Source organism: Elephantulus edwardii, unplaced genomic scaffold (assembly GCF_000299155.1).
Source record: "Elephantulus edwardii isolate Elephantulus edwardi_28Jun2011 unplaced genomic scaffold, EleEdw1.0 scaffold00063, whole genome shotgun sequence".
Lineage (NCBI taxonomy): Eukaryota > Metazoa > Chordata > Mammalia > Macroscelidea > Macroscelididae > Elephantulus > Elephantulus edwardii.
In genome coordinates, this window is record NW_006399813.1 from 2,568,792 (window position 1) to 2,594,590 (window position 25,799).

A 25,799-nucleotide genomic window follows, 5' to 3' on the forward strand; every position below is an offset into this window, starting at 1 on the left:
ATACTAATTCTCCTCCCCCACTACATTAAAATTAATTACGACTCATAGAAATCCTGTGTCAGCTTTCCAAAGCTGTAAAACTTCACAGCTTAACAGTACTCATCTCTCTTCTGTGGAGGGGCAGGTGGATTTGAACTGGTGATCTCTTGGCTAGCACTCCCATATATTACATACTATGCCCCTTAATGACAAAAAAGCCCCTCGTTGCTGTCAAGTTGGAACCAACTCATCGCTGACTCTCTAGAAAGTTTTTGGAGTTTGTAAATCACACAGGAGAAGATAGTTTCTCTTTCTCCTGAGGAGCGACTGGTGGATTTGAACTGCAGCAAGGCACTGCGTTTGGGTTTGCAACACAACTCCTTGCAGAACACACCTCCAAAATTCCCTACCTTAATGCTGTCACGTGCCCTTGCATCAGAATCCACTCAAAGCTGACCCTCCAGGGGGTTTTCAGAGGTAGTACACCACATGGGAGGAGACTGTCAGTCTTTCCACAGAGCAGCTGGTGGATTCAAACCGCGTGCCTTTGAGTTGGCAGCGCGGCTCCTTAGTACTAGGCCACCAGAGCTCCATTCCTTAATGATAAGGCTCCTTAATGATACTAACAGAAGAAGAAAAGGTACAATAATGCTAACTAGAAGAGCGCTTTCTATGTTAGAACTCCGTCCATCGATAGAGTTAAAATCCACTTAGGTAGCAACTGTGTATAACTAGTGTGATATGACCATGTATGCAATCACAAGTTTATTCACAGCCCTATGCAAAAACCACCAGCCACATGGGCTCCTGGCAACTCTGGAGACCACACACTCCCATTCTGCATATATTCACCAAGGTTATGTGTTCATAAATATTGCAAGATATAACACACACATCACACACACAAATAGATTTCTTGAGTTCCACACTCAAAGCCAATCACACATCATCATAGGCTTTTACAAGCACTGTCTTCACCCCTACTTTGCACGCTCACATTCAGCTCCAGCTCACTCCAACCCGTTGTACAGTTCTGCTTGTGTTCATAAGTAACAGGCTTCCACACAACAGCCATCTGGACAGCACAGCACCCACATACTTCTTTACTCACCCCCACACATTCTCCCCACCCACGCACACAGGTGAATGCACATTAGGTGTATTAGCAAACATTATCCTGTGTGTACTACATGCACATGACGTCCATGCCGTCCATACAAACGAAAAAGCATCTGCCGCGTGGCTCCGTCCCTGAGTGTGCACGTTCCATGTGTACTGCACACATCGCACAGTACCTCGGTGATTACAAATCTGTGCCACACACTGAAGCTCGGGCACTGAACGCCGCCACCTCTGCCCACTGCATGCTGTCTTCACGACCTGTGCCCAGCACCTCATACATGGTGTTCCGGGCAGGAGCCCACACCGTTGCTACATAAGCCCAGAACAGCCCTTGCTGAACACTGGGGATCTGGCCCAGGCGTGCTGGGGACAGAGGGCTAGGCCTGAGGTCTGGCCTGCCCCGGCCATTTTTCAAATAGTTGGGGTTTTGGCAAAAGCTTCGTGACTGTTTGCTTTCAGCACACAGGCCTGAAACTCAAGCTCATGTGTATCAAGGGAAAAATCTGATAGGCCAATAGCGGGAGGGTGTTTTCATGGAACCTTTGGCTGGAGAACTATGACAGAGATAGCCAGAAGCAGGGACTGGGTAGGGCTTGGCGTTGTTAACACAGCACTGAGCACATGGCCTTTCTCAAACAGGAAGTTGCCTTTTGCCCAGAGTGTGTGGAATTGGATCTCCAGATCATTTGAGTTCATACTGCAGCTAACGGGCGGGCGAGGAGGTCCAGTGGAGGCCTCCCTGCAGCCAAACTGGTTCTGCTGCCTTTGGGCTGCAGGACAGGGCACCCTGAGGCCCAGTTCCTTCTTCCCTCAACTGTAGCCCAGCTGACAGTCTCTCCCTGAAATTCCTATGGGGTCTCCGCTGGGCCACCCGTTCAACTTTCCAATGAACCTTAACTGTCAGAAAGCAAGTCCTTCTTGGGGGGTTCATTTACATTCCCTTGGTCTCTGAAAAAAAATCCATGTTTACAATAATTAGAAAGATGGTTCCTATATCCGTTTCACTGTCACTGTGTCAACTACTACAACCACCATCACCAACACTACTACTACTACCATCACTACTACGACAGCAGGCTAGCGTTTATTGAGCACTGACGAAATGCCAGGCACTGTGCTAGGTGCTTACACCCACAGCCTCTGCTCTTTATGCCATCAACTGTGGAGGCAGGTATTTTTTACTCGAATTTTATAGACAACCAGGAGAGCCAGGATTTGAACCTTCAGCCTTCTACACCATCCCTCCCACTGTGTTCTCAGGTGTGGTTCTCTTGCCTGGGCACGCCTGTAACTGTTGCCTACACGCCCCTACGGAAATCATGGCTCCCTCTTGACTGGTCTTCTAAGCCCTCGGTCCCGCACTTCGCCTCCTTCCTTACCACCTTTTCTCTTGTGGAGAAGGAAATTGTCCATCTCCCAGGCTCATGGCTCAGCGCTGTCTCTCCTCTACCTTCAGCCACCCCATGCCTCTAAAATCTCTTTCCTTCTCTAAGTCCGATTACATTCTCACCTTTTCCTGAATGATACCTCACACTGGGTGGAAGTTAATCCTCCTGTCCCACCAGAGACTACAGATACCCATTCATTTTTCTATCCATGAAGTCACTTCCTCAACCTCTATTGTCTTCACAGACAAGGTGGTGACTGGAGTATGCTTAACTCCTTGGTTGCCTGCATGGCCCTCTTTTTTTTAGAGTACCCATTCGTTTTTCTATCTGTGAAGTCACTTCCTCAACCTCTATTTTCTTCACAGAAGAGCAAGTTTGGATCTGGTGACTGGATTATGCTTAACTCCTTGGTTACCTGCATGGCCCTCTTTTTTTTTTTATTCTTCCTATTTGCACAGAGGGAGCTGTGGTGGCCTAGCGGAAAGGAGCTGTGCTGCCAACCCAAAGGCATAGAGTTCAAATCTACCAGCTGCTCCGTGGGCAAAAGATGGGCAACCTCCTCCCATGGTACTTATTGCCTCAGAAAACCCACTGGAGGGTCAGCTATGAGTTGGTTCTGACTAGACAGTACACAACTTGAAGCAAGAATGAGAAGTGAAAGGATATGCCCACTTTTCCTCCACAACTAGAGGAAAGTGATTTTACTTATCTTTTCCAATGAAGCTCAATAATCATCTCCTCTCTGAGCCTCTCCCTGACCTGCCCAGGCAAGATGGCTCCTGGCATGCCAGCTAATTCTTGCACAAACTTCTGTGCATCTCAGTTCCTGACCCCTCTGCATCCCCCTGAGCCTAGCACAGTACCTGGTGCTCAATAAAAGGTCATCCTGACCTAGAGGAACACAGCCCTGGCCCTGCAGCTCTCTGTCCCTACCCCCCTCTCAGCGCTGTGCTTCCTCCCCTGCACCTGGTCAGCCGGCTGGCCTCCCTGGCGGAGCGAGGCCCAGCCCCTCTCACCAGACAGCATGCGGCCCCTGCGGGAGGCCTCGGTCGCCAGGGCGCAGGAGATTTCAATCCGCTTCTCCTGCTCCTGCAGCTGGCTCTCTGAGTCCTGGGGCACGTCCACAGAGTCCCCCTCGCCGATGGGCACCACGTTCTGCATACTGAAGAGGCACAGACACACAGACATGGAGGGGAGGACAGGATGGTCCGACTGGCTCTGGGGGGGTCTGCAGACTGAGGTCAGCGGGGAGGGCCAGGGCCTGTGAGTGTGTAGCCTCTGGTTCCCGGCAAGGTTGTCCCCAGCGAGGGGAGCCCTGGCAGAACACATGTTGGGACCCTGACCTTTAATATTGTCAAATGAATGAAAAGGTTCAAATTGAACACGTAGGCAGCCTTGAAGGGGACAAGAAGTCACCAGAGGGCAACCCTCTAGGCCTGTCTTGGCGCTGTCACGTGCATGGGGCAGCAGGTCTTGTTGGCACCTCATGTCAGTGCCATCCCTGCTGGATGCCTGGGCCTGGCCTGCTGACCCAAGCCTCTGCCTCAATGTGCTCTTCCCTGGGGAGGCTGAGTTCCCCCCTGACCTGAGTCAGGGGCCCTGGATTCAGTGGCACTAGTGCCCCCGGTGTCCTGTGTACCAGGGTGGGTGTAGGAGGCAGAAGTTCACCTCAGCCCATTACCTGGATTTGGCAATGAGAGTCTTGATCCTCTCCACCTTCTTCTGCTTCTCCTTCAACTCCTCAGGGCTCAGGGGCGTGTCTGGCTCCAGGTCAATGTACCTCTCAGGGATGGGGACTTTGTCTGGGGTGGAAAGCTGTGGAGGGACTGAGGTCACCATCCACATCCGTTGCTGCATTTCTCTTCCTGTTCCCCTCAGTGGAGGAGGGCTGGGGTCCACTCACCTCCTTGTTAATGTCAACATCATAGTGCTGGGGCTCCAGCTCCATCTTCCGCAGCCGGGCAATCTCCTCCCGCGGGGTCTCGTAGGCCTGCCCGCCCGGCTCCTCGGCCCGCAGGGCTGCCTCCAGGTTGGAGATGTCCACCTCATGGATGCTGCGGTGACGGCGCACCTGGGGGTGGGGGGGAGAGCACCGTCAGGACCCCTCAAGGCCTTCATCCCCACATCCAGCAGCAACTCAAGCCGGGGTCTCCACTGTCCCTGCCCCAGGACACTCAGCCTGGTCACCACCCCGCTGTTCTCAGCTGTAGAGTTAACACGTTGCCGCACACTTTTAAATTGACGACTGTGCTTAGAAACACATTTGCCGTCATTTGCGACAACGTGTTAACTTCCTTCTGTCTCATTTACTCAAAGCCTGCCACCATCTTCAGAGCAGCCCTTGGCTACTAACTGATGAACCCACCAGGGGAGAATGATAGGGACATCTGCTTCCGTAAAGACTTACAGCCTTGGAAACTCTGCGTGGCAGTTCTACTCTGCTCTATGGGGTCCCTGTGAATTAGAATCAGCTTGAAGGCGGCAGGGTTTTGGTTGGAACAGTCCACCTTCAAAACCCTGGAGGCACAAGCTGTATCTTGCATTGGCATCCTAGATCACACATTCTAGGCGGTTGGATTACTCCATCTTGTCCTTTTATCCCATTGTTTTATGTTATAGACTAGAGTGTAGACTTTTTGAGAGTAATATTTAGAAGTTCTCATTTTTCTACATTTCTGAAGGTGACTAGAAAGGAAAATGAGGTAGATGCCTTGGTCCATTCCCAGCTCTGTCACTAAATGATGGTGGGATCTAGGAATCATAGAATTTTTCCTGGCTTTGTTTCCCCAGCTATAAAATAATGACTGGTAACACAGTGTCGTTAGAAGGATTAAATAAGACAACATTAGAGGGCTGTGTGTGTTGTCTGTGACAAATGTGGCTATGTTCAGCTCTGTGCTAAGCAAGAGGGACTCCAGGAATATTACACTTACAGGTGATGGCTATTTTGAGTGGCTCGTTTTATATTATTTATTCCTTATTCACTGTGTATTTTTTTAGTCCGTTTCAACAAGAGTAGTCATCATTCTGTGTTATGAGTTATTTTTCTTTAAGCATAAAAAAGGAACACTGGTTGAAAGAACGCTTGTGCCCAGTGGCTTCCCTCTCAAACCTCCCTGTGGCTGGGGGTAGGCAGTGTTGGCAGGTGCCATCCCGCTGAGGGTGGCTGGGAAGATCATACCACTTTGTAGGTGGGCCGGGGGTGGGTGTCAGGGGCAGGGCTGGCTGTGAGCTGCAGGCTCCGTCGTTTGTCCTTCATGGAGCCGCTCTGGTGGCGCCGCATGCGGTCAATCTGCTCCTCTACACTCATCTTGACCTTCCCCTCGCCGGGGAACACAGCACTCTTGGGACGCTCCTGCTGCAGGGGAAGAATGGGGCTCTGACTGGTGCCACGACCTCTACACAGTCTCTCCAACTGCCCTACTCTGCTAAAATTTCCCTCTGTGAACCCAAAAAGGTATGCTCAAGTCATAACCCCTTATGACTGGGAATGTGACTTTATTTACAAATAAGGTCTCTCCAGATCTAGTGAAGTTGAGGGATTCAAGACAGGATCCTCGAGATTAGTGGCCATCACTGTTAAGGACCATCGAGTTGGAGCTGGCTCATAATTGATGAGCTGGTAGGTTTGTGGAGATAGTAAATTGCATAGGGGCTGGCTGGCTGTCCATCTCAGAGAAGCTGGTGGATGCGAACTGCACACCTTTGAGGTGACAGTGCAACTCCATACCGCTAAGCCACCAGGGTCAACCCTAAATCCAGTGATGCATGCCCACAGAAGAAGTAGGAAAGGAAAACACACGCTGTTGTTGTTGTTGACTGCCTTCGAGTCGAGCACGACTCATAGCAACCCAATGAACAAAAGGCCTGAAGCCCCTCTGTAACTCTCGACATTTATAAAAGTTCATAGGGTTTCCGGAGGGCACACAGGGAAGGATATGTAAAGATGGAGGCAAAGATGGAGAGATGTGTCTGTGTCGGGAACACCAAGGATTGTCTAGAAGCGAGGAGGAGGGAATGGGACAGATTCCCCTTCTGAGCTTTGAGAAGGAACCAAGTCCCTTGGAGACTGCTAGCCTCCACCATCTCAGAATAAACTTCTGTGGTTTTCGTTTTTTAAAGCCATTTGGTTTATAGCAATGTGTTAGGGAAGCTTTAGAAAACTAATACGGATTTTGGTACTGGCAAGAGAGGTGCTAATGTAACAAACTGAAATATGTGAAAATGGCTTTGGCATTTAGGTGGTGGGTAAAGGCTGGAGGAATTTTTTTAGGCACATGATGAAAGTGCCAAGATTGATTTGAAGAGGCAGTTGATAGAAATAACAGATGTTGAAGGCAATTCCAATGAGCCATCAGAAGGAAGTGGGGGCGGGGAGCAGAAAGCAGAGCAGCTTACCGTCTTAGAGAATAGTTCCATTGGTGACCATACACGGAATACTGCTAGCAATATATTAAAGGCCCTTCTGGTAATGTCTCAGAAGGAAATGAGGAATCTGTTATTGGAAACTTGAAACTGGGAATGAAACTGTTGGGTGGAATGCAGAATTTAGAAGCAATGAAGGTGGATATTTAGTTGAGATTTCTAAGCACAGTGTTGATAGTGCAGCATGGTATGGAATTGGGATACAAGAAAGAACTAGTGTTAAGGGAGCTCTGGTGGCCTAGTGGCAAGACGCTGCACTGCAATCCCAGAGGTACATGGTTCAAATCCACCAGATGCTCTGCTGGAGAAGGAGGGGGCAGTCTCCTCCTGTCCCAGTCAGATCTGATTTGACGGTACACGTAAAAATAATTAAAAAAAAATTAAAAAAGAAAGAAAGAACTAGTGTTTGACTTTAGAGGTTCTCAGACTTTTCAGATTTCAAAGGAAGCGACAATTGGGAAACTCACTGGGGGACAAGTGTGCCCTGAAAAAGGCCAAGGGTGCCCTTTTGCTGAAAAGAATAGGTGCATGTTTCAGAGATCCAACTGGCCATTTCAGCAGGAGCCAGAAGATGGGATTATCCACTAGGAGCTTGTGGAAAATTGTGCTGCCAACTCAAGAGGTCTGCAGTTCAAATCCAACAACTGCTCCCAGGAATAAAGATGAGCACTCTCCTCCCGCGTGATTTACAGCCTCGGACAACCTTCCGGAGGGCCAGCTATTGGGTTGGTTCAGACTCGATGGTACATAACAACAACTACCAGCATGGAATTCCTCGACAGACACAGGAGCTACCCACAACCTTTGAAAATGTTCTAGAAATGAAAATACCAGCCTGGACTGAAAGAGACAGAGATGAAATTAAATGACAAAGAGCTTTCAGACCTCTGGGATTTTATAGGCAAGAAATACACTAACAGAGCAAGTCAGCTGGAAACATTTCCTCAAGGGAGGAAAGAAGATTGACTCTGAGGGAAGACAAGGTGACAGATGTAGAGGAAGAAGCCAGAGAGGTGGACCCAGAGGTGGGGACTCAAAGAACTTGCATGGGCGGAGCCCCCAGAACACCAGAGAGCAGAAAAGCAAGCTACAGAGGATTGTTTTTCTTAGACTTGAAACCTAATGGGATTTGTTCTACTGAATTTTGAACTTGTTTGAGATTGGTGATCCTTTTATTTCTTCCAACTTCTCTCTTCTAGAATGAGAATGTCTATTCTATCCCTGTCTTACTATTCCTGTGTTTTGGAAGCAAGAAGCTTGTTCTCTATTTTCCCAGGTGGAGAGGACGTTTGCCTCGGGATTGATCATATCCATAGACTTGCCCCTACCTGACTTGAACAATTTTCATAATGAGATCTGGGACTTTTGAGATGATGGTATTCAAATGCGATTTTTTTTAGACTTAAGCATGGCTGTGGTGATGGAGATGAAACTTTTGAGGAGGTTGAGATTGGGGTAAACATGTTTTCAAATGGAAATGCAAGCTTATTTTAATGAGTCAGAGGGCAGACGATAATGTTTTGAATCATTTCTCCAGATGGGCCCAAATACTAATTTCCAGTTTCTGCAAATAAGACCAATTTGGAAATAGGGTGGGATTTTTTTGCAGGGTTGGGTTTTGTTTTTTTAAATGACTGTGATGATGTTAAGGAAGTAAAAATGTGATCGTTCTGGATCAGGTGGGCTCTAAATCTGATGATAGACATCTTTAGAAAAAGCAGCAAAGAAAGCGGCAACAAGAGGGGAGAGGTAGTGTGATGATCCCAGCAGAGACTGAGAGGAAGTGTTTGTCAGCTGAGGGATGCCAACCATTCCCAGCCAGCAGCCAGGAACCAGAAGGCGGAAACAGAACAGATTATCCTTCAGAGCCGCCAGAAGGAACCAGTCATCTTGGTTTCAGACATCTGACCTCCACAACCGTGAGCGAATGAATGTCTGTGCTTCAGCCCGCCCAGTTTGTAGTCATTTGTTACAGCAGCTGTGAAAAACACTCACCTTGAGTCTGCACATTTGACGCTATCAATGCTCTTTTGCTGAACTCACTCCTATGTGGCAAGTGGTTACGGGTACATTATAACAATGCTGTAAAATATTGTTTTATCTTCCTTACGCATGCTTTCCTTGTCCCCTGCCATGTCTCCCTGAAGGGGAATGCTGGTGGGCGGTTGTTCCTCTGCTATCTTTGTCCTTCTGTTCTATGTTCCTTAACGGTAGTGACAGATGGGGAGACACAGACCTGGGGCTCCCAGCCTAGCTCACCCACAAAAGCTCTCAGACTTGGTGGGTGGGCACTTACCCGGGAAGCCAGTCCATTGGTAAGTCCATTGGCACTTCTCCTCACCACCGATTTTGGGGTCACCTCTTCATCAGTGGGTGACTTTGTTCGCGGGGGCACAATGCCGACTGCAAGGAGACAGAAGAGGCTTTTTCTCAGAGAGATAGGGCTCAGTCCTGGTCTCCATGAAAGGCTCAGGAGAGGCTGAGCACCCCTCGGTGTGACTGAGCACTCAGGACTCCTCTCTCAAGCCCGAGTCCTAGTCCTAGGGAAGAAGAAGGTAGGAAGTACCTTTGTTGAGGGCAGTCTGCTTGTCAGCCTCCACTTCCTGCCTGGTAGGCACAAGACTGATATCTCCGGAGGTGTCCACGGGTGATGCCTGGGGTGGATCTTTTTTGCTTTGCTCATAGTTTGCTTTGGGCTGGGAAGACAAAACAAGAAGGGGGCTGATGCTACAGTGATTGTCAGGTGTTTGGCCCCTGGTGTTGTTTCTTGGTTTTACTGTGGTAGAAACGGAAACCCTTGAAGACACTGGAGGGAAGTTCTCTGTGTCAGCTGGGAAGCTGATGTGTGCCTCCACTCATGTCACTTTAAGGCTGGCCACTGCAGGGTCAAGGCCCATCAGAAGGACCCTGACTGCAACCAGTTCTCTTAATAAGTAGTGAGAAGGACAGAATTGCCACATGCTGGAGTCACAGAGTGGCTGGCGGAGGGGGCTTCTAAGTCTTCACTCCAATCTTTGAGTGTAGAGAACCTAGTGGGCCTTGGTACTAGAACTGCAGGGGAAGAAAAGGTCCATTCAGCGTCATGGACCAGAAGGGACCTCAGACATCATCTAAACTATACCCTCTCATTATATAATTGAAGAATCTAAATATCAATTAATGAAAATAGAAAAAAGACTGTTGTTGTTGTTTACACTGTAGAATCAGAACCGACCCAAAGCTGACGCTCAGGCGGGTTTTCAGAGGCAGTTAATTGCATGGGAGAAGGCTGCCCATCCTTCTCCCGCAGAGCAACTGGTGGCCTCACATTATGTGACTGTAGGTAGGATTGCAGCGCAGCTTCTTGCCATGAGGCCATGAGAGCTAGGCTCCACTGATGAGAATAGCTAGGTCTATAAATTCAAGGTATCATAGCCTGTTCTACCCACTTTACCCATTAAAACCCCCAAGGGTTGTACACACTATCTGTAACTGAGTCTAGAGGAGAATCTGGGTCTCTTGATTTTAGACATAGGACACTCTCTATATAACCTAGTTGAATCCCAATTTTGCACATCTTTCCTGGATCTTGGCTAGGAATCCAGGCAAGAGAAAGACCCAGAACAGGTGGGGAAAGAGCTGGACGACTTATACTCCAGAGGCTTGTGACACTCAAAGGACACGAGGCAAGGCAGTGAGAGACGGAGAGGATGGAGGGCGGGGGTCAGAGGTGGCTAGGACAGAAGAACAGACTGCAATGGCACTGGAGAGGGTCACTCTGCTTCCACTGACTGGTCATGCTGGCAGGAGTGGGGTATCCATCCCCCCTCAGCCACTGGCTGTCTACCACCCATACCCACAGGCTGCTGTCTGGTAACTACTGATTAACCTTTTGTTACAGAGGCTTGACAGGGATGGAGAATGTGGATGACTGTCTTAATCAACCCTCTTTATTCCAGAGCCCTGTTGAGGAAACTACTGTTGCAATGGGAAGACGACTCCTTTATTCTTGCACCCTGCCTTGCCCCCCGTCTGGCCATTGACCCTGTCCCCCCTACCTCCACCCTCCAGGAACCGAAGGTATTGGGTACCTGACCCCTGGCTGTGTCGCCACTGCGGTGCCAGGAAGGGGAGTTGGGGTATGGCCAGAAGCGGCTCTCGCTAGGGAGTGGAGGGACGGTTGGAGGAGACTCCAGGGGGACGTAGGCTTTGGGGAGGGGTGGCCGAGGCGGGCCAGGTTCCTGAGGCAGAGAGAAGCCAGAGTATTAGGAGGAACAAGAGCAGCCACTGTGAGAGCAGGAGAAAAGAAGGTTAGCAGGAGACAGACAACAACATGACCGGAAGGCTGTGGTGGGCCCCCCAGAACCACGGGATTCCCACTGCGGGTCTGGATGCAATGCCAACCCCAGAGCCAGCTCTCCACCTGGTCTTCAGAGCCCTCCCAAACTGAGACTTTGCCCATCTACTGAACCCCAATACAGATTTCTACAAAGCTTTCCCTCCTCACCTCACCACCATGCTGGGCACTCTCTCAGCCCTGTGCCTTTGGTCTCAAAATCCCTCCTGCCTGCAATCCCTCTCCCTCATTCCTCTACAGCAATTCTTTTTTTATTGTTGTAAATATACATCAGCACAGCTTTTGTCAGTGCTACATTGTTCAGGCCTAAAATCAGTTGTTGTGCCATCGAGTTGACTGCGATTCATAGCGACACTTTAATTATCTTGTGCAACATCACCCATCACGGTTGCCAGATTTCCCATCAACCATGGACACATCGTTTGCTAAGCAATGACTCCTTTCCTTGTCCCTCTGCTAACCACTGATACCGTGAGACCATGTATTATTAGTCCCTTGTGTCAAACTAATTTCACTGTACGGCATTTTCAGGGTCCATCCATGCTGTGTCATGTTATCCGGCTCCCTGTCTCTCTATGACCGAGTTCGTCATTCACTGTATGCATATACCACATATTGTTTACCTGTTCATCTATTGCTGGACATTTCGGTTGTGTTTACCTTCTGGGTCCTGTGAATAGTGAGGCGATGAATGTTATCTGCTGTGTTACGGACCCACTTTAAGTTCTGGCCTCCTTCCCTAACCAGTGACTTCCTCTCCTCTCTTTAGAGCATCAGGGCATTTACAGTCTAAACCATATGAACCAATATGAAATATTGAACTTCCATGTTCCAAATGCTGTTTCATATGATTCTATCTTGATTCTCCATTGGGTCTGGGCTCCTTGAGTGAGGAGCTGGTGGGGTGTGGGATGTGAACCCTTCTGGAAGGACCGCCTATCATCCCTTGTCCATAGGAGAGCCTCCAGAGACATTTACTGATTCACTGAGAACTTGTTTCTCCAACCCTCAACCTTCTCACCCACTGGGAAAATCCTGGCTTTAAATCTCTATTAAATTTGCTTCCTGGTATTCAGGAAGACACATCCTTGAAAGGAAGCTGAAGAAGACAGATTAAGATGAGGACAGGTAAAGGGGAAACTGGGGGGAAGGTCACAAAACTGAGTGTAAGAATGACGACTTTAAATAGAAAGCCAAAGTGCAGATCCTGGATGCCTCAGAGGATGAGGGATGGGGCGCTGAATTTGTGTCATTGAAGGCAGAGGAGGAGTTGGCCCCTCTACACCGCCCCGACCTACCTTCTACTCCATCTTTCCAGCTTACCTCATTGGACCCAGGCTTGGTGGGAGACCCCTGAGAGCCAGACACCAGAGAAAAGGGGCTCAGGGGGCTGGTGAGGCTGGCAGAGCTGAGAGGGCTGGCCGGGCTGTTGGAGCTGTAGGTGGCTGAAGGACCAAGTCCTCCTTGGAAGGAAAAGAAGGGAAGAGAGGGATGACGGAAGAGCATGGGTGTGGCCTGGAGTGGTGGGGACACCACAGGGGGAGAGGAACACCAGACCCAGGGACATGACACATAATTTAGTCTCAGGAGCCCCTGGGCCTGCAGAAGGGGCATAGTGGGATGCTGAGGTCATAGGTAGGCTGTTGAGAAGTGTGCTGGGTGGGAAATGATGGTGAATGGACAGGGCACTGCTGCCTTTGAGGTGTTGAAGAAAGTCATCCCGAGGTCCCAGGGTTTACTGACACTGAGACATAAGCTGAGCGCCAATGGGTCTGTTCACATAGTGGCAGGGGAGGCTCAGAGGTCCTTTGACCTCTTCTGGTGTGGAAGGTAGATCATCACAGTCAACAGTGTCAGTGAGAAGGACACCTAGTCTGCATATGGAGCAGGGCAGAGGAGTGGATCATCTTCCACCCTGGAACTCAGGGGAGATTCCGGGGTCCTGAAAAGGCCTCCTTGACTCTGAGCACAGTGAGAGGGCCTGAAGAGGTGTCAGCTGTTGGGTACAGGACAGGGATCAGAAGCCCCGTAGGCTGGCTGGGAGGAACCCACCTCTGTGCTTAGCTGTGTCTGTGCCCCGGGATGGGTTATTCTTCCTGAGCCCCTCCATTACATCTTGGATCCTCCAGATCTCCTTCTGGATCTGCCGGTTGAGCACTTCATTCTGGGAGAGCCGGGAGCAAGTCAAGAAAGCAGTTGACACCAAGCGTTCCAGTGTCCTAGCCTCGTATCCTCAGCCTGGAGCTTGAGTAGCTCCGGACCCACATCCCATTAGACCAGCAGGAGGATGAACCCTGTGCAGATTCTCTCTCTCTCTCTCACACACACACACACACACACACACACTTACATATACATAACAAATATATACACGCACGTACACTTTCATACTCTCTCCCCTCCTTGCCCTCTCTTCTCCTCAAGGCATCTATCTTTTGCATGGGCTTTCTTTCATTTCTATGAAACATAACTTGGAAATTGTCAGAGGTGGAAGCTATTACAGTAAAGAGTCCCTCAAAAATATAACAACAAAATGAAGCCTTAATACCAAGAGAGAGTGAGGGTGTCTTTCTAAGGCTTCCTTCGTCAGGGACATTAGGGTGCCCACTGTGTGGATTATGGTCATAGTGTGATGGGGGTTCTTAGTGTGAAGGATGGTTTTAGTGTGACGGGTGGTCACAGTGTGAAGGATGGCTGTTAAGTGAAAGGCAGTCTTAGTGTGAAGGGTAGTCACTGTGTGAAGGGTTGTTTAGTGTGAAGAGTGGCAGTAGTGTGAGGAACGACCTTAGTGTGAAGGATGGTTTTAGTGTAATGAGTGGTCTTAGTGTTACGAGTGGTCTTAATGTAAAGGGTGAGAGCGTGGTTTAGTGTGAAGTATGATCTTAGCATGAAAAGTGGTCACAGGGTGAAGGGTGGTCTTAGTGTGAAGAGTGTTCATAGTGTGAAGGAGGATAGTTATAGTGTGAAGGATGATCTTGGTGTGAAGGGTTGTCTTAGTGTGAAGGACAGTCTTAATATGAAGGGTGGTCATAGTTTGAAAAATGATCTAAGTGTGAAGGGTGGTCATAGTGTGAAGGATGGTCTTAATGTGAAGGGTGGTTGGTTTTAGTGTGAATGATGGCCTTATTGTGAAGGGTTGTTGGTCTTAGTGTGAAAGATAGTGTGAAGGATGATCTTAATGTAAAGGGTAGTCTTAGTGTGAAGGACGGTCTTAATGTGAAGGGTGGCCATAGTGTGAAAGGTGGTCTTAGTTTGAAGGATGATCTTAGTATGAAGGATGGTCTAAGTGTAAAGGGTGGTTGGACTTAGTATAAAGGATAGTCTTAGTGTGAAGGGTGGTTGGTCTTAGTGTGAATAATAGTCTTAGTGTGAAGGATGATCATAGTGGGAAGGGTGGTCTTAGTGTGAAGGATGATTTTAGTGGGAAGAGTCATCTTAATGCTAAGGATGGTCTTAGTGTGAAGGGTGGTTGGTCTTAGTGTGAAGGATGGTCTTGGTGTGAAGGATGGTCTTAGTAGGAAGGATGATCTTACTGTGAAGGGTGGTCTTAGTGTGAAGGGTGGTCTTAGTGTGAAGGGTGGTCTTAGTGTGAAGGATGGTCTTAGTGTGAAGGGTGGTTGCAGTGTGAAGTGTGGTCTTAGTGTGAAGAATGGCCTTAGTGTCAAGAATGATCTTAGTATGAGGTCCTGTCTAGGTGGATATACCTTATTTTCGAGGAGGTACAAGCTCCCAATTTACTGTTTTCTCCACATCCAAACAGACCTTTTGAAATGCTCACAACCCAACTTCTGCTTACATACTCATGAATTATATTCAACTGTCATTTACATCCTTTGACTCATTTATACAGCAGCACTATTCTTGGCACTGTGCTAAATGCTTTGCATGAAGGAACTCTTTGATAAGAGCAGCAGAAATACCACTTTAGAGATGAAAAGGAGGCTCCTGAACAAGATCAAATGCTAAGTAAGCACAGCGACCACCTTTGAATCTGAGTTCTTTGACTGAAAATCTGGTGCTCTGAGCCACACTATTCCATGTGAAATGCTCATGTTTAAAGTGAGGCTTGGCCACAGGCCATGGCAGCATTCAGGCAGCTTCACCTAGCGCTGTGAAGCTGGGGCAGGGTGTGAGGTTGTTAACAGAAGGGGAAAAAAGGGGGGAACCAAAGTGTTAACTGCATCAGAGAGACAGGGTTTGCCAAACTAGTTAGTGAAGAGGCAGGGCCTGAGTAGGGAAGAAAAGGGGGATGCAAAGAACAAAAATTCCCCAGATTCAACATGGCCATCCCCCATCCTCTAGAGCGGGCCACTTCTGCTCCATCCCAGAAAGAAAGACTTTCCTATCTTAAAACTCTTGAACAGTGTGTTTCTGTAGATGCTTCTGGTGTCTACGTCTCTATTAAAAAAAAAACCAGTCACCAGAGAGTCAGCTGCAACTCAGGATGACTCCATACATGTGAGGGTAGAATTGTTCCCTGGGGCTTTTCACTGGTTGGCTTGAAAGCAGCAGATCGCCAGGCCTTGATCTGCCTTCTCTGGGTGAAATTGCCTCTCTGGCTTCCTGATTACAGTGAACATGCTAACGTTTTGCTCTACACATGGAATCAGTATGTCTAGATATCTAGCCTAAATCCTCCACGCTTCACCTTCAGCTATCCCCCAGTGGCCTCACAGACCTAAAGAATCCCATATTCTCTTTGCCCTGAAATGCAAAGTCCTCAACATGCTCCACAGCTTTTTCTACTGGTCCAGGACCAATTCCTAGTCCGAGGGGTATGAGATCTCTCTGTCGAGAAAGGAAGCCACTTGGGTCTGTCTTGGCTGGAGGACAAGGGCAGGAGGACGCAGACCACAGCCCGCCCCCCAACCCTCACCTGCCCAGGAGCCCTCTTCACCTGGCTGCCCAAATTGAGCTGCTCCCAGAGGTCATCATGCAGGGCAGAGACCTCGGACTCGAGGTTCTCATACTCCATGGTGCTGTTAGTTAGCGCCTGAAAGGAGGAGGGAAGGGCACTGAGAATGCTGTCATCACCAAAGTACCCCTCCTGGTCATAGGAAGGGGTCCAGAGAGCCAGCTCATGGGAGGACAGTGCAGGGGACAGGAGGAGCAGGCACAGGGCTAGGGCACTGGTGCACAGTCAGACACTGGCCTTCCAAAAAATATGCAACAGACTGTATTCTTCCCTGTAGTGGGTCATTGCAAAGCCAAAGAGAAAACAGACTTCTCCCTAAATACACGGACAGGCTGTGGAATGTCACCATTATAAAAGCAGCTGCCATGGAGGTGATTCTGACTCACAGGGACCCGATGTGTCAGAGGAGAACTATAGTCCGTGTGGATTTCAATGGTTCATTTTTTTCCTGACCACAGTCCTTTCTTTGGAGGTGCATATGGGTAAGCTTGAACCTCCAACCTTTGCACTGGCAGTTGAATGCATCTGCACTATACAGGGACTCTCACCCAGCCTGCTCTCCTAAGTTGTGGAATAAGCGGGGGACAAAAGGCAAAGTCTGAAGAAGCTGTCTGTTCTCGGGAACTGGAGACCTGTCCCCTCTCTGGGCCACATCTCCCTGAGGCTTCCACTGCTGCCTCTTGGAGCTGTTATTCACACAGGGAGGTGTGGTCTGTAGGGACTGTGCTGCTAACCTCTCAGGTAATTAAAATCCATCTTTCTCCAGCAGAAAGATGGGCCCTGTCCTCCTGATGGAGGGCCGGTCAGCTATAAGACGGTTCCACCTAGCCAGCAATGAGTTTTTGTGCTGGAGAACCTGCCCTGTCCCTACTGGGTAATGACCAGGGCAGCAGCACTCCCAGGAGAGGGGACAGAAGTGGGCAGCAAGGTGTTAGAGCAGCCAGGGAAACAAGCAGCCGTGTCTCTGTGCCGTCTTGAGTGAATCTGGTGTGTGCCTCATTTGTGGGGAAAGGAGCTGTTTTTCCTCGAGTGGAGACTATGAGAGGAGCGGGCTATTTCACCTGCTGTCTATCTGCAAGGCAGTGTGAAGGCTTGTGTCTGTGACCTTCCCAGGCAAGGGCAGCTTGTCCCTCTGGGAGCCGGGAGCTGGAAGCTGGGGGTGGTCAGGGGTGGGCGGAGCAAGCTCAGCCCTTGGTTACCGTGGTGGCCTGAGAGAGCTCCACCCTGATGTCGATGAGCTGATTCTGCAGAGATTCCTTCTTGTGCAGCAGCTTCTCGGGGTAGGCAGGCTGGCTCCCAAACATCTCCATCTCCTGATGGGTTCCCATCAAGGCACTTTCCAGGCTCTCCTGAGGAAAGGTGGGGGGGAGAGGGGGGAACGGCTGTGAGCAGGCAGGCCTGTTAACTCCTCTCTGGGGTTTTAACAGCAGAGGCCCATGGAGTCTGAAGTTCCACCAGGCCACCTAGTGGGGGCTGTCCTCATACTGGCTAAGATCCCAAGAAGAGATCCAGAGGTTCTGACAAGGGCAAGGTGGCAGTCAAGGGAGACCAAAGTCCTCAGCTTAGTCAGGATGCAAAGAGCCACTGAGAAGCTGCCCAAAGTCGGCACCACCCACCTGGGCCAACTCAAGACTCACCTTCTCCGCTCGGAGCTGCTGCACCAGCCGGTCCTGCTCCCTCACCACCTTGTTCTGCTCACACAACTTGCCCAGCAGCTTCTGGGGTCCCAAGAGGGGTAGGGGGGGAGGAGAGAGAAGTGGATGAAGGGCATGGTTTGATGAAGACCAGAAAGTAGGTTGGCAGGACCTGGCCTCTGGATACCACCTCCTTTCCTGCTGAGGAGCCCTAGGCCTTCACCTTAACGTTGGAGAACCCAGCTGTCCAGGTGCCCAGAAACAGGAAGATGGGTCTGTATCTTGGAAGGGAAGGTTTCATTGAAGGGGAAGGGTGTGTATGCTCTGAGGAAGTGAGCCAGTCTGAGAGGGGAGAGGGCTGAAGAGCCAGAGCTAATGAGCTCCTGCACCCCAACACTGGGCATTCCAACTAATAAAAGGTTGAGGAGAGACAATGTAGCCTCACCTGCAAGGTCGCTACAGACCGAAAGGCTGTGCACGATACCTGGATGCACAGTCCTAGCAAAGGCAGTGAGCAGGATAAACCAGGCCCACAGCCCTATCTTCTCCCCTCCACCCCGCGGGTCAGGTCTCCTGCGGATGGGCGTCTGTCCCACGTCTTTCGGGCAGATTCACAATCTAAGGCAGGGCCAGGGACGCCTGACAGGCTTATCGAGCCAAACTTCTCTTGTGCAAAGACTTATGCTTCCTCTGTATTTATGAATAAATGGGTTCATGCCATTCCTCAAATAGCCTGTCTCTTTTCTGCGTCACATCTCACCCTCTGGCCTTTTGATGCAAAGGCTCCGTTCACATGCTACCTGTTCCCACTGCCTTCTCCTTCGCTGTATGCACTCCTGCAGAACCCACTGCTGGCCTCATGAATTATATATGAGTCATCAGCCACCATCTGCTATCCCCTCCCCAACCGCTCCCTGAGGGCAGGGGCAGGACTACGGTCTGCTTTCTAGTCACCTGCACTGACTAAAGCCACACTGGGCTCGGGGTCGATGGACTGACAGATCCACCACCAGAGTCCAGGACGAGAGGGCGCAGTGGAGAAACACAGCCATGTGGGAGGTGGGATGAGCGGGTGATAAGAAAGAGGAAAGGAGGAGGAATGTTGTCTTTGTGGTGGGAGAGCCCGTAAATCAAAAGTATGAGATGTCACGAGGGAAGAGCGAAATGGACGGAGGACAAGCCCCCAAGGAGGACAGAGCGACGAATGTGACAGCAGGAGGCTGGAGCAGACAGAGGGGGCAGGGAGGGCCGCTCTTACGTCTGTGTCTTGCTCGTTTAACTTGTAGGTATGGAGGCTGTCCCGGAACACTTCTGGGTATGAAGGGACCTGCAGGAACACGAGGTTGGTCACTGAGACGGGAGCCGGAAGAGGGCCGGGCAGAAGGAAGAGCTGACGTCACAACTCGAGCTGCCCTCCTGCCCAAGACCATGGTCCACCATCTCTGGTAGCTTCCGCTCTATGGAGTTGAGCCAAATGTCTGTCCTCTGCTTGGGATATACTGGCCGCAAACCCAATTGCCCACTTGCCCTAGGCTGGTGCTGAGGACATCCAGAGACACTGTTCTGCCCGGGCTCTGTATTCCTCTGCCCTCTATGGTCCACAACTGTAGTGGGTTGGGAATGACCAGGAAAAGAGCAGTTAATATTTCAGTTGTATTGTTGTGAGGGAAATACTGTAGGAGAGAGTATGGGAAACATTTGAAAACTACTGTCCTAGTACATAGACCATTAGTTGGGGCTCATGCTAAATCAGGACGGGCTAGAATCCAGAAACACCTCTGGATCCAGCAAATGCTGCCTAGCCTTGCCGGCTTGTCCAGGAACCACAGTAATTCCATACAACTTGAGACCCATATCAAACCCCTCAGGATCCTGAACCCCCACAACGACTCTCAAGAAGATAGGAGATATAAAGTAGAAGCCCTGGCCATTCCAAAGCGGTTGGTTTGTGATCCCTGGCACGGCATGAGATGTCAGTGCTGGCTTTTTTTTTTCTTTTTTAATGGATTTGGAAATGGGCCTCAGGTTTCCCCATGAAAGCAAAGGATGGAGGGAGGGAGACTAGGCTGGGGCTGTCTCCCAGGGAGATGAGGCCCCCAGTGGATGAGAGGGTTGGGTGGAGCAGGCCCCACCCCAGATGGGTTGACCATGCACAAGCAGCTGAGATGGCATTGACAGTGACCATGCTGCCCGCAGAGGCCTTACTTGCATGAAGAGTTGGGCCCTGGGGGAAGAGTTTTCCACCATGCGGTTCACCATACTGATGAGAGTCTCACTCTCACTCATCTGCAGCAGAGGAAGGAACGGGACGATTCAAACTCAGACGCGCACACATTTCTTCACACACGCACATCTCCTCCCGCACAAGCCCGCCCACGCTGGTTTACAGGACAGGGCGGCTCCTCCCCGGGCTTCCAGGACCTCTGTCCAGCCTCACCCCTCTCTCACTTGTTGAGAGCTGTCTCAGGATCAGCACTTAAGCTGTCCCCAAGGAGAGGTAATGACAGGAGCGGTGAGGCCATTGCGCCCTGCTCACAGCACTAAAGAGACCCCGCCCGGCGGCACTTCCCCTGGGTGTTTGACTGGTGCGGGGCTCCCCCACCATAGCCAAGGTGGTCACCCCTTTGCCCCAGCCCTCATTTCCCACACTGCTTTGGTCAGAGACCACAGAGGCAATGTAAAAGGCTGAGTTCCTCAAATCTGAATGAAATGAAGCCATTCAGTAAGAAAAGTAGGCCCCTGCTTTTTGGAGGGACCCTCACAAGTGAACAGGCACAGGCCCTCTCCCCGAGCCCTGCCCGCCCCGCGCCTCTAGAGTAGAAAGGATTGCCCAACACGGTCTCCAGAGCTGGGCTGGTAGCATCCAGGATGGTCTCGGATGAGGCTCGGCAGCAAATAAGGTCAAAACAAGCGAGTCATGTTAGAGGGACATCAGCTCTCGAACACCGCTCTCCACACAGGTCAGCGTTAGATTTCAAGGGCCATTGGGAACAGGGAAGGGGAACAACCGATGTCAAATAAAAACATAAGGAAGAGGAAGGTAGGAGGGAGAGTAAGGGAAGGAAAAAGAGGGGAGATGAGGAAAGGTGGGGAGATGGAGGGGTGGACTGGGAGAGAACTGGAAAGGGACAAAGGTAGCAACCAAATCAACCAGAAATGCCATCGCATCCCCCAGCCGCTTGCAGAGTGAGAGCATCTAAAAGGCAAACAAATCTGCCATGTCCTTGGCTGTGTCCCTTTAACACAACTGTTCCAAAGGAGCAGGCAGCAGGAGACAGACAGGATTGCGCAGGGAACATCTTTGGGAAGGAAGGGAGCGAGGGAAGGGAGGCCAGAGGCATCCTGAGGAAGACCTCGTGGGGGTCACAGGTAGGCATTCCCTATGGTTTTGGTCATGACTGACCCTATCTTGGTTGGATCCACACTATCCTTTCTTCCTCTGATTCTGTTAGGCAGCAGCCCAAGCACACAGCCTGGCTTCTGGTTACTATAAACCAGGTCAGGGCACCATCCAGCTACCCCATCTGCAAGGTGGCAGCCTTTTTAGACTTTCTACCCTTTACATCCAGTTACTCTTACTGTGGTATTAACTGTAACTGGAATTGCTTTCAAAAGAGCAACTGAAACATGACTTTGCCTCTCTGTAACAAACAATTAAAAGTAACAGTAAAAAAGTATTACTCCATACTCTCCACAAGGACTAAAAGAGAAAGAGTGGGGTGTGTGCGTGTGCATTTATTGTATGGAAGTTTTGTAGGTGTGTTGTGTGTGCGCGAATGCATGTGGTGTAGTGTGTGGCCTATGTGTTTAAGTGCCTGCACCTCAGAGCCATGTCTGTGTGTGGTCTGTGGGTTGTGTGTGTAGTTCTGTGGGATGTATTGAAGGGAGTGTGTACAAGATCTGAATAAGGCAGATTAACCAACACGTCAAACTTTGAGAAGGCAAAAGAGGCCCAGGCTTTTTTCTGGGAACTCATCAGGCTCATTCCTTTCCAAACACTGGATTCAGAGCAATCAAGGATGAGCAGCGCTCTCACGTTGGTCTGCTCCCACCCTTGCTGTGGCTTTGGTGACCTCTCAGCCCATAAGGCTTTGCCTCTAAGAAGATTGCTCTGCACCACTTTCCACTGCTCTAAAATGATAGGGGAAATATGGACAGAACATTTAACATTAACCTTTATGCAGAGTAGGTGGTGCTCTATTAAAACCGTGAGTCGGGAAATTAAAAATGGAAGAGCAGCACCCATCACCACCCTGTCACCAAGGTCTGACAAGTGCTCTCATCTATACACTGTCCCAATAAGCCTGAGAAGCTCTAGCATGTTCACGTTGTGACTGGGAACACAAAGACCCAGGGAGACTAAGGGACTTTTCCAAGGTTTAAATAACTAGATGTCCTTGAAAATAGCAGAGCAGGAACTAGAGGGCATATGATGGCTATTAATTCTAGAGTCTTCTCAGTGTATCAAACTAAATTAAGAGGATTGCCCTTTATCTAGGACAGAGTCTTTCTAAAGGTTATCTCTGAAGTCCCTAGGCCAATGATCCTGTCCCTGTCAGGGTCAGGAGGCAGCAGGAAGGAACCCCATTGTCTTCTCAGAATGCTTGGACAGTCGGGCATTGTGGATGGAATTGACAGCCAGCCACAGTCCTTGGGTGGGGCAAATGGTTAGAATGCCTGCTTACTAACTGCAAAGTCAAACGTTCAAGTCAACTAAGAAGTGCCTTGGAGAAAAAGCCTGGCCATTTGCTTCCTAACACTCAGCTATTAAAAAAATAATAATAAACAGACCTCTGGAGCAGAGTTCTACTCCTATATGTATGGGCCACCATGAGGAGGAGTCAGCTCCATGGCAGCTATCTTGGTTTTAATTTCTTAGAGCTAGTCGCCCAGGCCACAGGGAGGAGAGCTGACCCAGGAGCCAGGAGGTGGTGGCAAAGAACTGTCACCATCCCAGCGCACCGCAGACCTTGCTTCCTGCCAGTATCACCTCGTGCTTTCCAGACGGGCTCTGGTCTGCCATCCTGGTCCGAGTCCCACATGGACTGGAACGCTCATGCCGTGAGCCTCGAGTGTGGTTTCTGGGACTCGAAGGCAAGGTTTTGAGGGTAGAAAGCTGGCCTTGGCTGATTAAATCACAGCTACCTAGTGCTGCTGCTGTAGTCTGTAGCGACTTGTGTTGCGCTGCATCCCCACCTCTGAATCTACCAGTGGCTCCACAGGAGGAAGACAGGTAGTGTCATCCCAAGGTGATTTATAGTCTTGGAAACCCAACGGAGGGCCAGCTAGGAGCCAGAACAGACTCGTCAACAGTGAGTGAGCGAGTCCCTCCACCCCCCACAGCCTGTGGTCTTCTGGGCAGATGATGTCATTTAGACAACACAGCCCTATACGGTGATAGGGCACATGGCATGTGGTTAGGACAGACAACAGTTTCCACTGCATCCTCAGATTTCATGTTTATGGTTCTTTCTACAACTTTAGAAAACACTCCCTATGAGGTTCATCCCCAATTCCTTCACATATGAGCTGCTTTCATAGTTCTAAGATGAGTCAAAGCTGGAGTCACGTTCTAGGCTCAGCCGCTTTCTGCCTCTTGAATGTTTTGCAAGTTATTCAGCTTCCCCAGCCGTATAAGGAGGGTAACAACGGTGCCTGCTTCTCAGGGTTGTTTGTTATGAGGATTAAACAAGATATCATCTGCAAAGTGCTGAGAAGGGTAAGAGGCACAGAGGTAACACTTAGTTACAGGATCTGCTGCTTGTGGTAGTAGTAGTATTCCTACTACCCCAGGATGCCTCCATGGGACATGTCAGTCATGAACTTCTAACCTCCTGCTTTGTAGCACAGAGATGAATGTAAGAAGATGTGCTTGTGTAAATGCTCAGACAGTTCCCAGCCTGTAGGAACCCAGTGCCCCTTTGCTTCAAAAGGCAGAGCAGCCAGGGGTTCAGCCCCAGGAGCCCAGGTAGCCCTTTGCCCCTGAAATGAGTGAGCAAGCGGATTACAGAACAGTCACTATCTCCTCCCACTGCTTATCTTCAATGTCAGGCTGACAACCCCCCTTCGGCCTAACGCTGAATTCTCTCTCAGGAAAACATGAAGTCTTATGCAAAACTTCAAAGAGGAATTTAAAAATACCACGAATTAGTATTGATTTCAAAATCATCAAAGGACAGGTCTGTAGGCTTCAGTTTTACCAATTATGGAGTTTAACAGCCTATCGAATATGACAGGATAATCTCCGGGGTTCAGGCTAAAGGAAATCTGTAGTATTTTTTGCTGAAAGGCAAAACCCTCACCCACCTCTGCTACTCCTCCTCTCTAACAACAACAACAAAAAAAAGCAAAAATCCCACTTGCCTCCCAGGGGTAGTTCCATCTGGGCGGGAAGCTGGAGATATATGAGGTAGCATTAATTATTCATGTGGTCATTTATTATTTGCTTTTCCCCCAGCAACTTCCAGCTGCCCTCAAGGACTTTGAAGGAAGGGGTGAGAAGGAGCAAATAAAAATATAAGCCACTTTGTTGCCTTTTGGTAGTGCCAACAAAGGTTGGAGAATGGTGGGGAGATGAAGAGTGGGTGGGAGGCAGGAGACATGATGGGGAGCAGAGGGAAGATGAGGGGGGCACCAGCTCTGCCTACCTGCTGATCCAAATACTCTAGGTTTCTTTGCAATTGAAGGTCTAAAAGTTCATCCTACCCGGAGCCCGAGGCCAAGAGGCCAAACAGCAAGACAAACAAACAGGAACACAACAAAAGAAAACAATGAAAAATAAGCAGAGCAGTTAGGAGTTAGCTGGGTAAGGACATGGAGAGGCCTCTCCTCGCCCTTGAGGATTCTGGGTAAGGAGAGGTTGAGCTCGTGGGGAGGCAACATCATTTTCTCAGGGACACTCCCAACCGGAGGACAGGTACACTCTGGCTCTTATCCATCTCTCTGGGGTCTGCTTTGGCCTCCGAAAGGAGAAGAAAGCATAGCTGAGGTAATCTAGTTGGCATCTCTTAGAATATTTCGGAGTCTTTCTGGAAAAGTCCACTGCCATTTGCTGGAGGTCAAGGCTCTAGGGTTTGGACACAGGTTGAAGCTGAGAGAAGGTGGAGGCGCTGTAGTTCAACCTGCTGGTCAGGGCTCCTTGCACCATGTACAGGGAGCCGTAGGGGAGTTCAGACTTTTTGCCAGAGTTACTAGTGCCTCTCTCAAACCCACCCAAGTGAAACACCTGGGCCTAGTTCTCCAGGCAGAGACAAAAATTCCAAGGAGAACAAATTCCAGGAAGAGACACAAGCAGAAAGGAGAGAGAAAGGGGAGCAGACACACTGGAACATCTTCTCTTTCTCCATCATACCATTTGGTCCTTTGCCCAAGAATGGCAGTCTAGCAAAGGACACATTTGAAACAAATACACTGGGGAGGCAGAGGCGGGCAAAGAATCAAGAAGGCCTTCCTTGTCTGTTGTCAGAACCTCGAGCTTGGAATTTCTTCTCAGCCCACCACCTAAGCCCCACTCCGGGCGCATTCTCCTGTACCCTGGAGAGGCAGCATCAGTGGTGCTGAGGTCAAGAGGGTCAGGACAATTCATGCTCCTAGATCTTATCCCCACTCCCCTGCTCTACTTCGAAGGGCAGAAGAAGTGACAGGACCAAACCCTGTCTTGAGGCCAAGTTCCTGGCCAGGAAGGAGGAGGTATCCAGAGGTTAACCAGATGGGCTGGTATTGGGCACAGGGCATCCCTGGTGTCTGCCCCAGGCGGGCTCCACTCTGGGTGGAAGTGGGGAAGGGTGTGGTGGGAGGAGAGGACATACCATCTTATCGTGGATCGTGGGGGATGGTGGGTGGTTGTAGGGGTACAGTCCTGCAGGGACTGGCCGCCTGTCTCCCAGGTAATCATACTGGAAGAGAAAGGGGATTGGAGAGGTGAGGGGGTCTGGCTGGGACACAGACTTCCCCACCACCTGAAGCCAAGCTTAGGGATATTTGTGTCTTGACCCAACGCC

At 49.9% G+C, this 25,799-nt stretch overlaps 1 protein-coding gene across 1 annotated transcript in view; it reads right to left on the reverse strand.

The window, feature by feature from the left end:
* PLEKHA6 (pleckstrin homology domain containing, family A member 6) overlaps nucleotides 1-25,799 on the reverse strand; it is a 178,810-nt gene that overhangs the window by 2,764 nt on the left and 150,247 nt on the right. The window contains exons 10-21 of the mRNA XM_006887898.1: nucleotides 19,058-19,126; nucleotides 17,803-17,883; nucleotides 17,365-17,514; nucleotides 16,148-16,243; nucleotides 13,303-13,414; nucleotides 12,574-12,713; nucleotides 9,481-9,610; nucleotides 9,211-9,317; nucleotides 5,671-5,844; nucleotides 4,393-4,560; nucleotides 4,171-4,304; nucleotides 3,506-3,651 (exon numbers count right to left, since the gene is read on the reverse strand). Of these exons, the coding sequence (XP_006887960.1) occupies nucleotides 3,506-3,651; nucleotides 4,171-4,304; nucleotides 4,393-4,560; nucleotides 5,671-5,844; nucleotides 9,211-9,317; nucleotides 9,481-9,610; nucleotides 12,574-12,713; nucleotides 13,303-13,414; nucleotides 16,148-16,243; nucleotides 17,365-17,514; nucleotides 17,803-17,883; nucleotides 19,058-19,126 (1,507 nt within the window). The remainder of the gene's footprint in view (nucleotides 1-3,505; nucleotides 3,652-4,170; nucleotides 4,305-4,392; nucleotides 4,561-5,670; nucleotides 5,845-9,210; nucleotides 9,318-9,480; nucleotides 9,611-12,573; nucleotides 12,714-13,302; nucleotides 13,415-16,147; nucleotides 16,244-17,364; nucleotides 17,515-17,802; nucleotides 17,884-19,057; nucleotides 19,127-25,799) is intronic.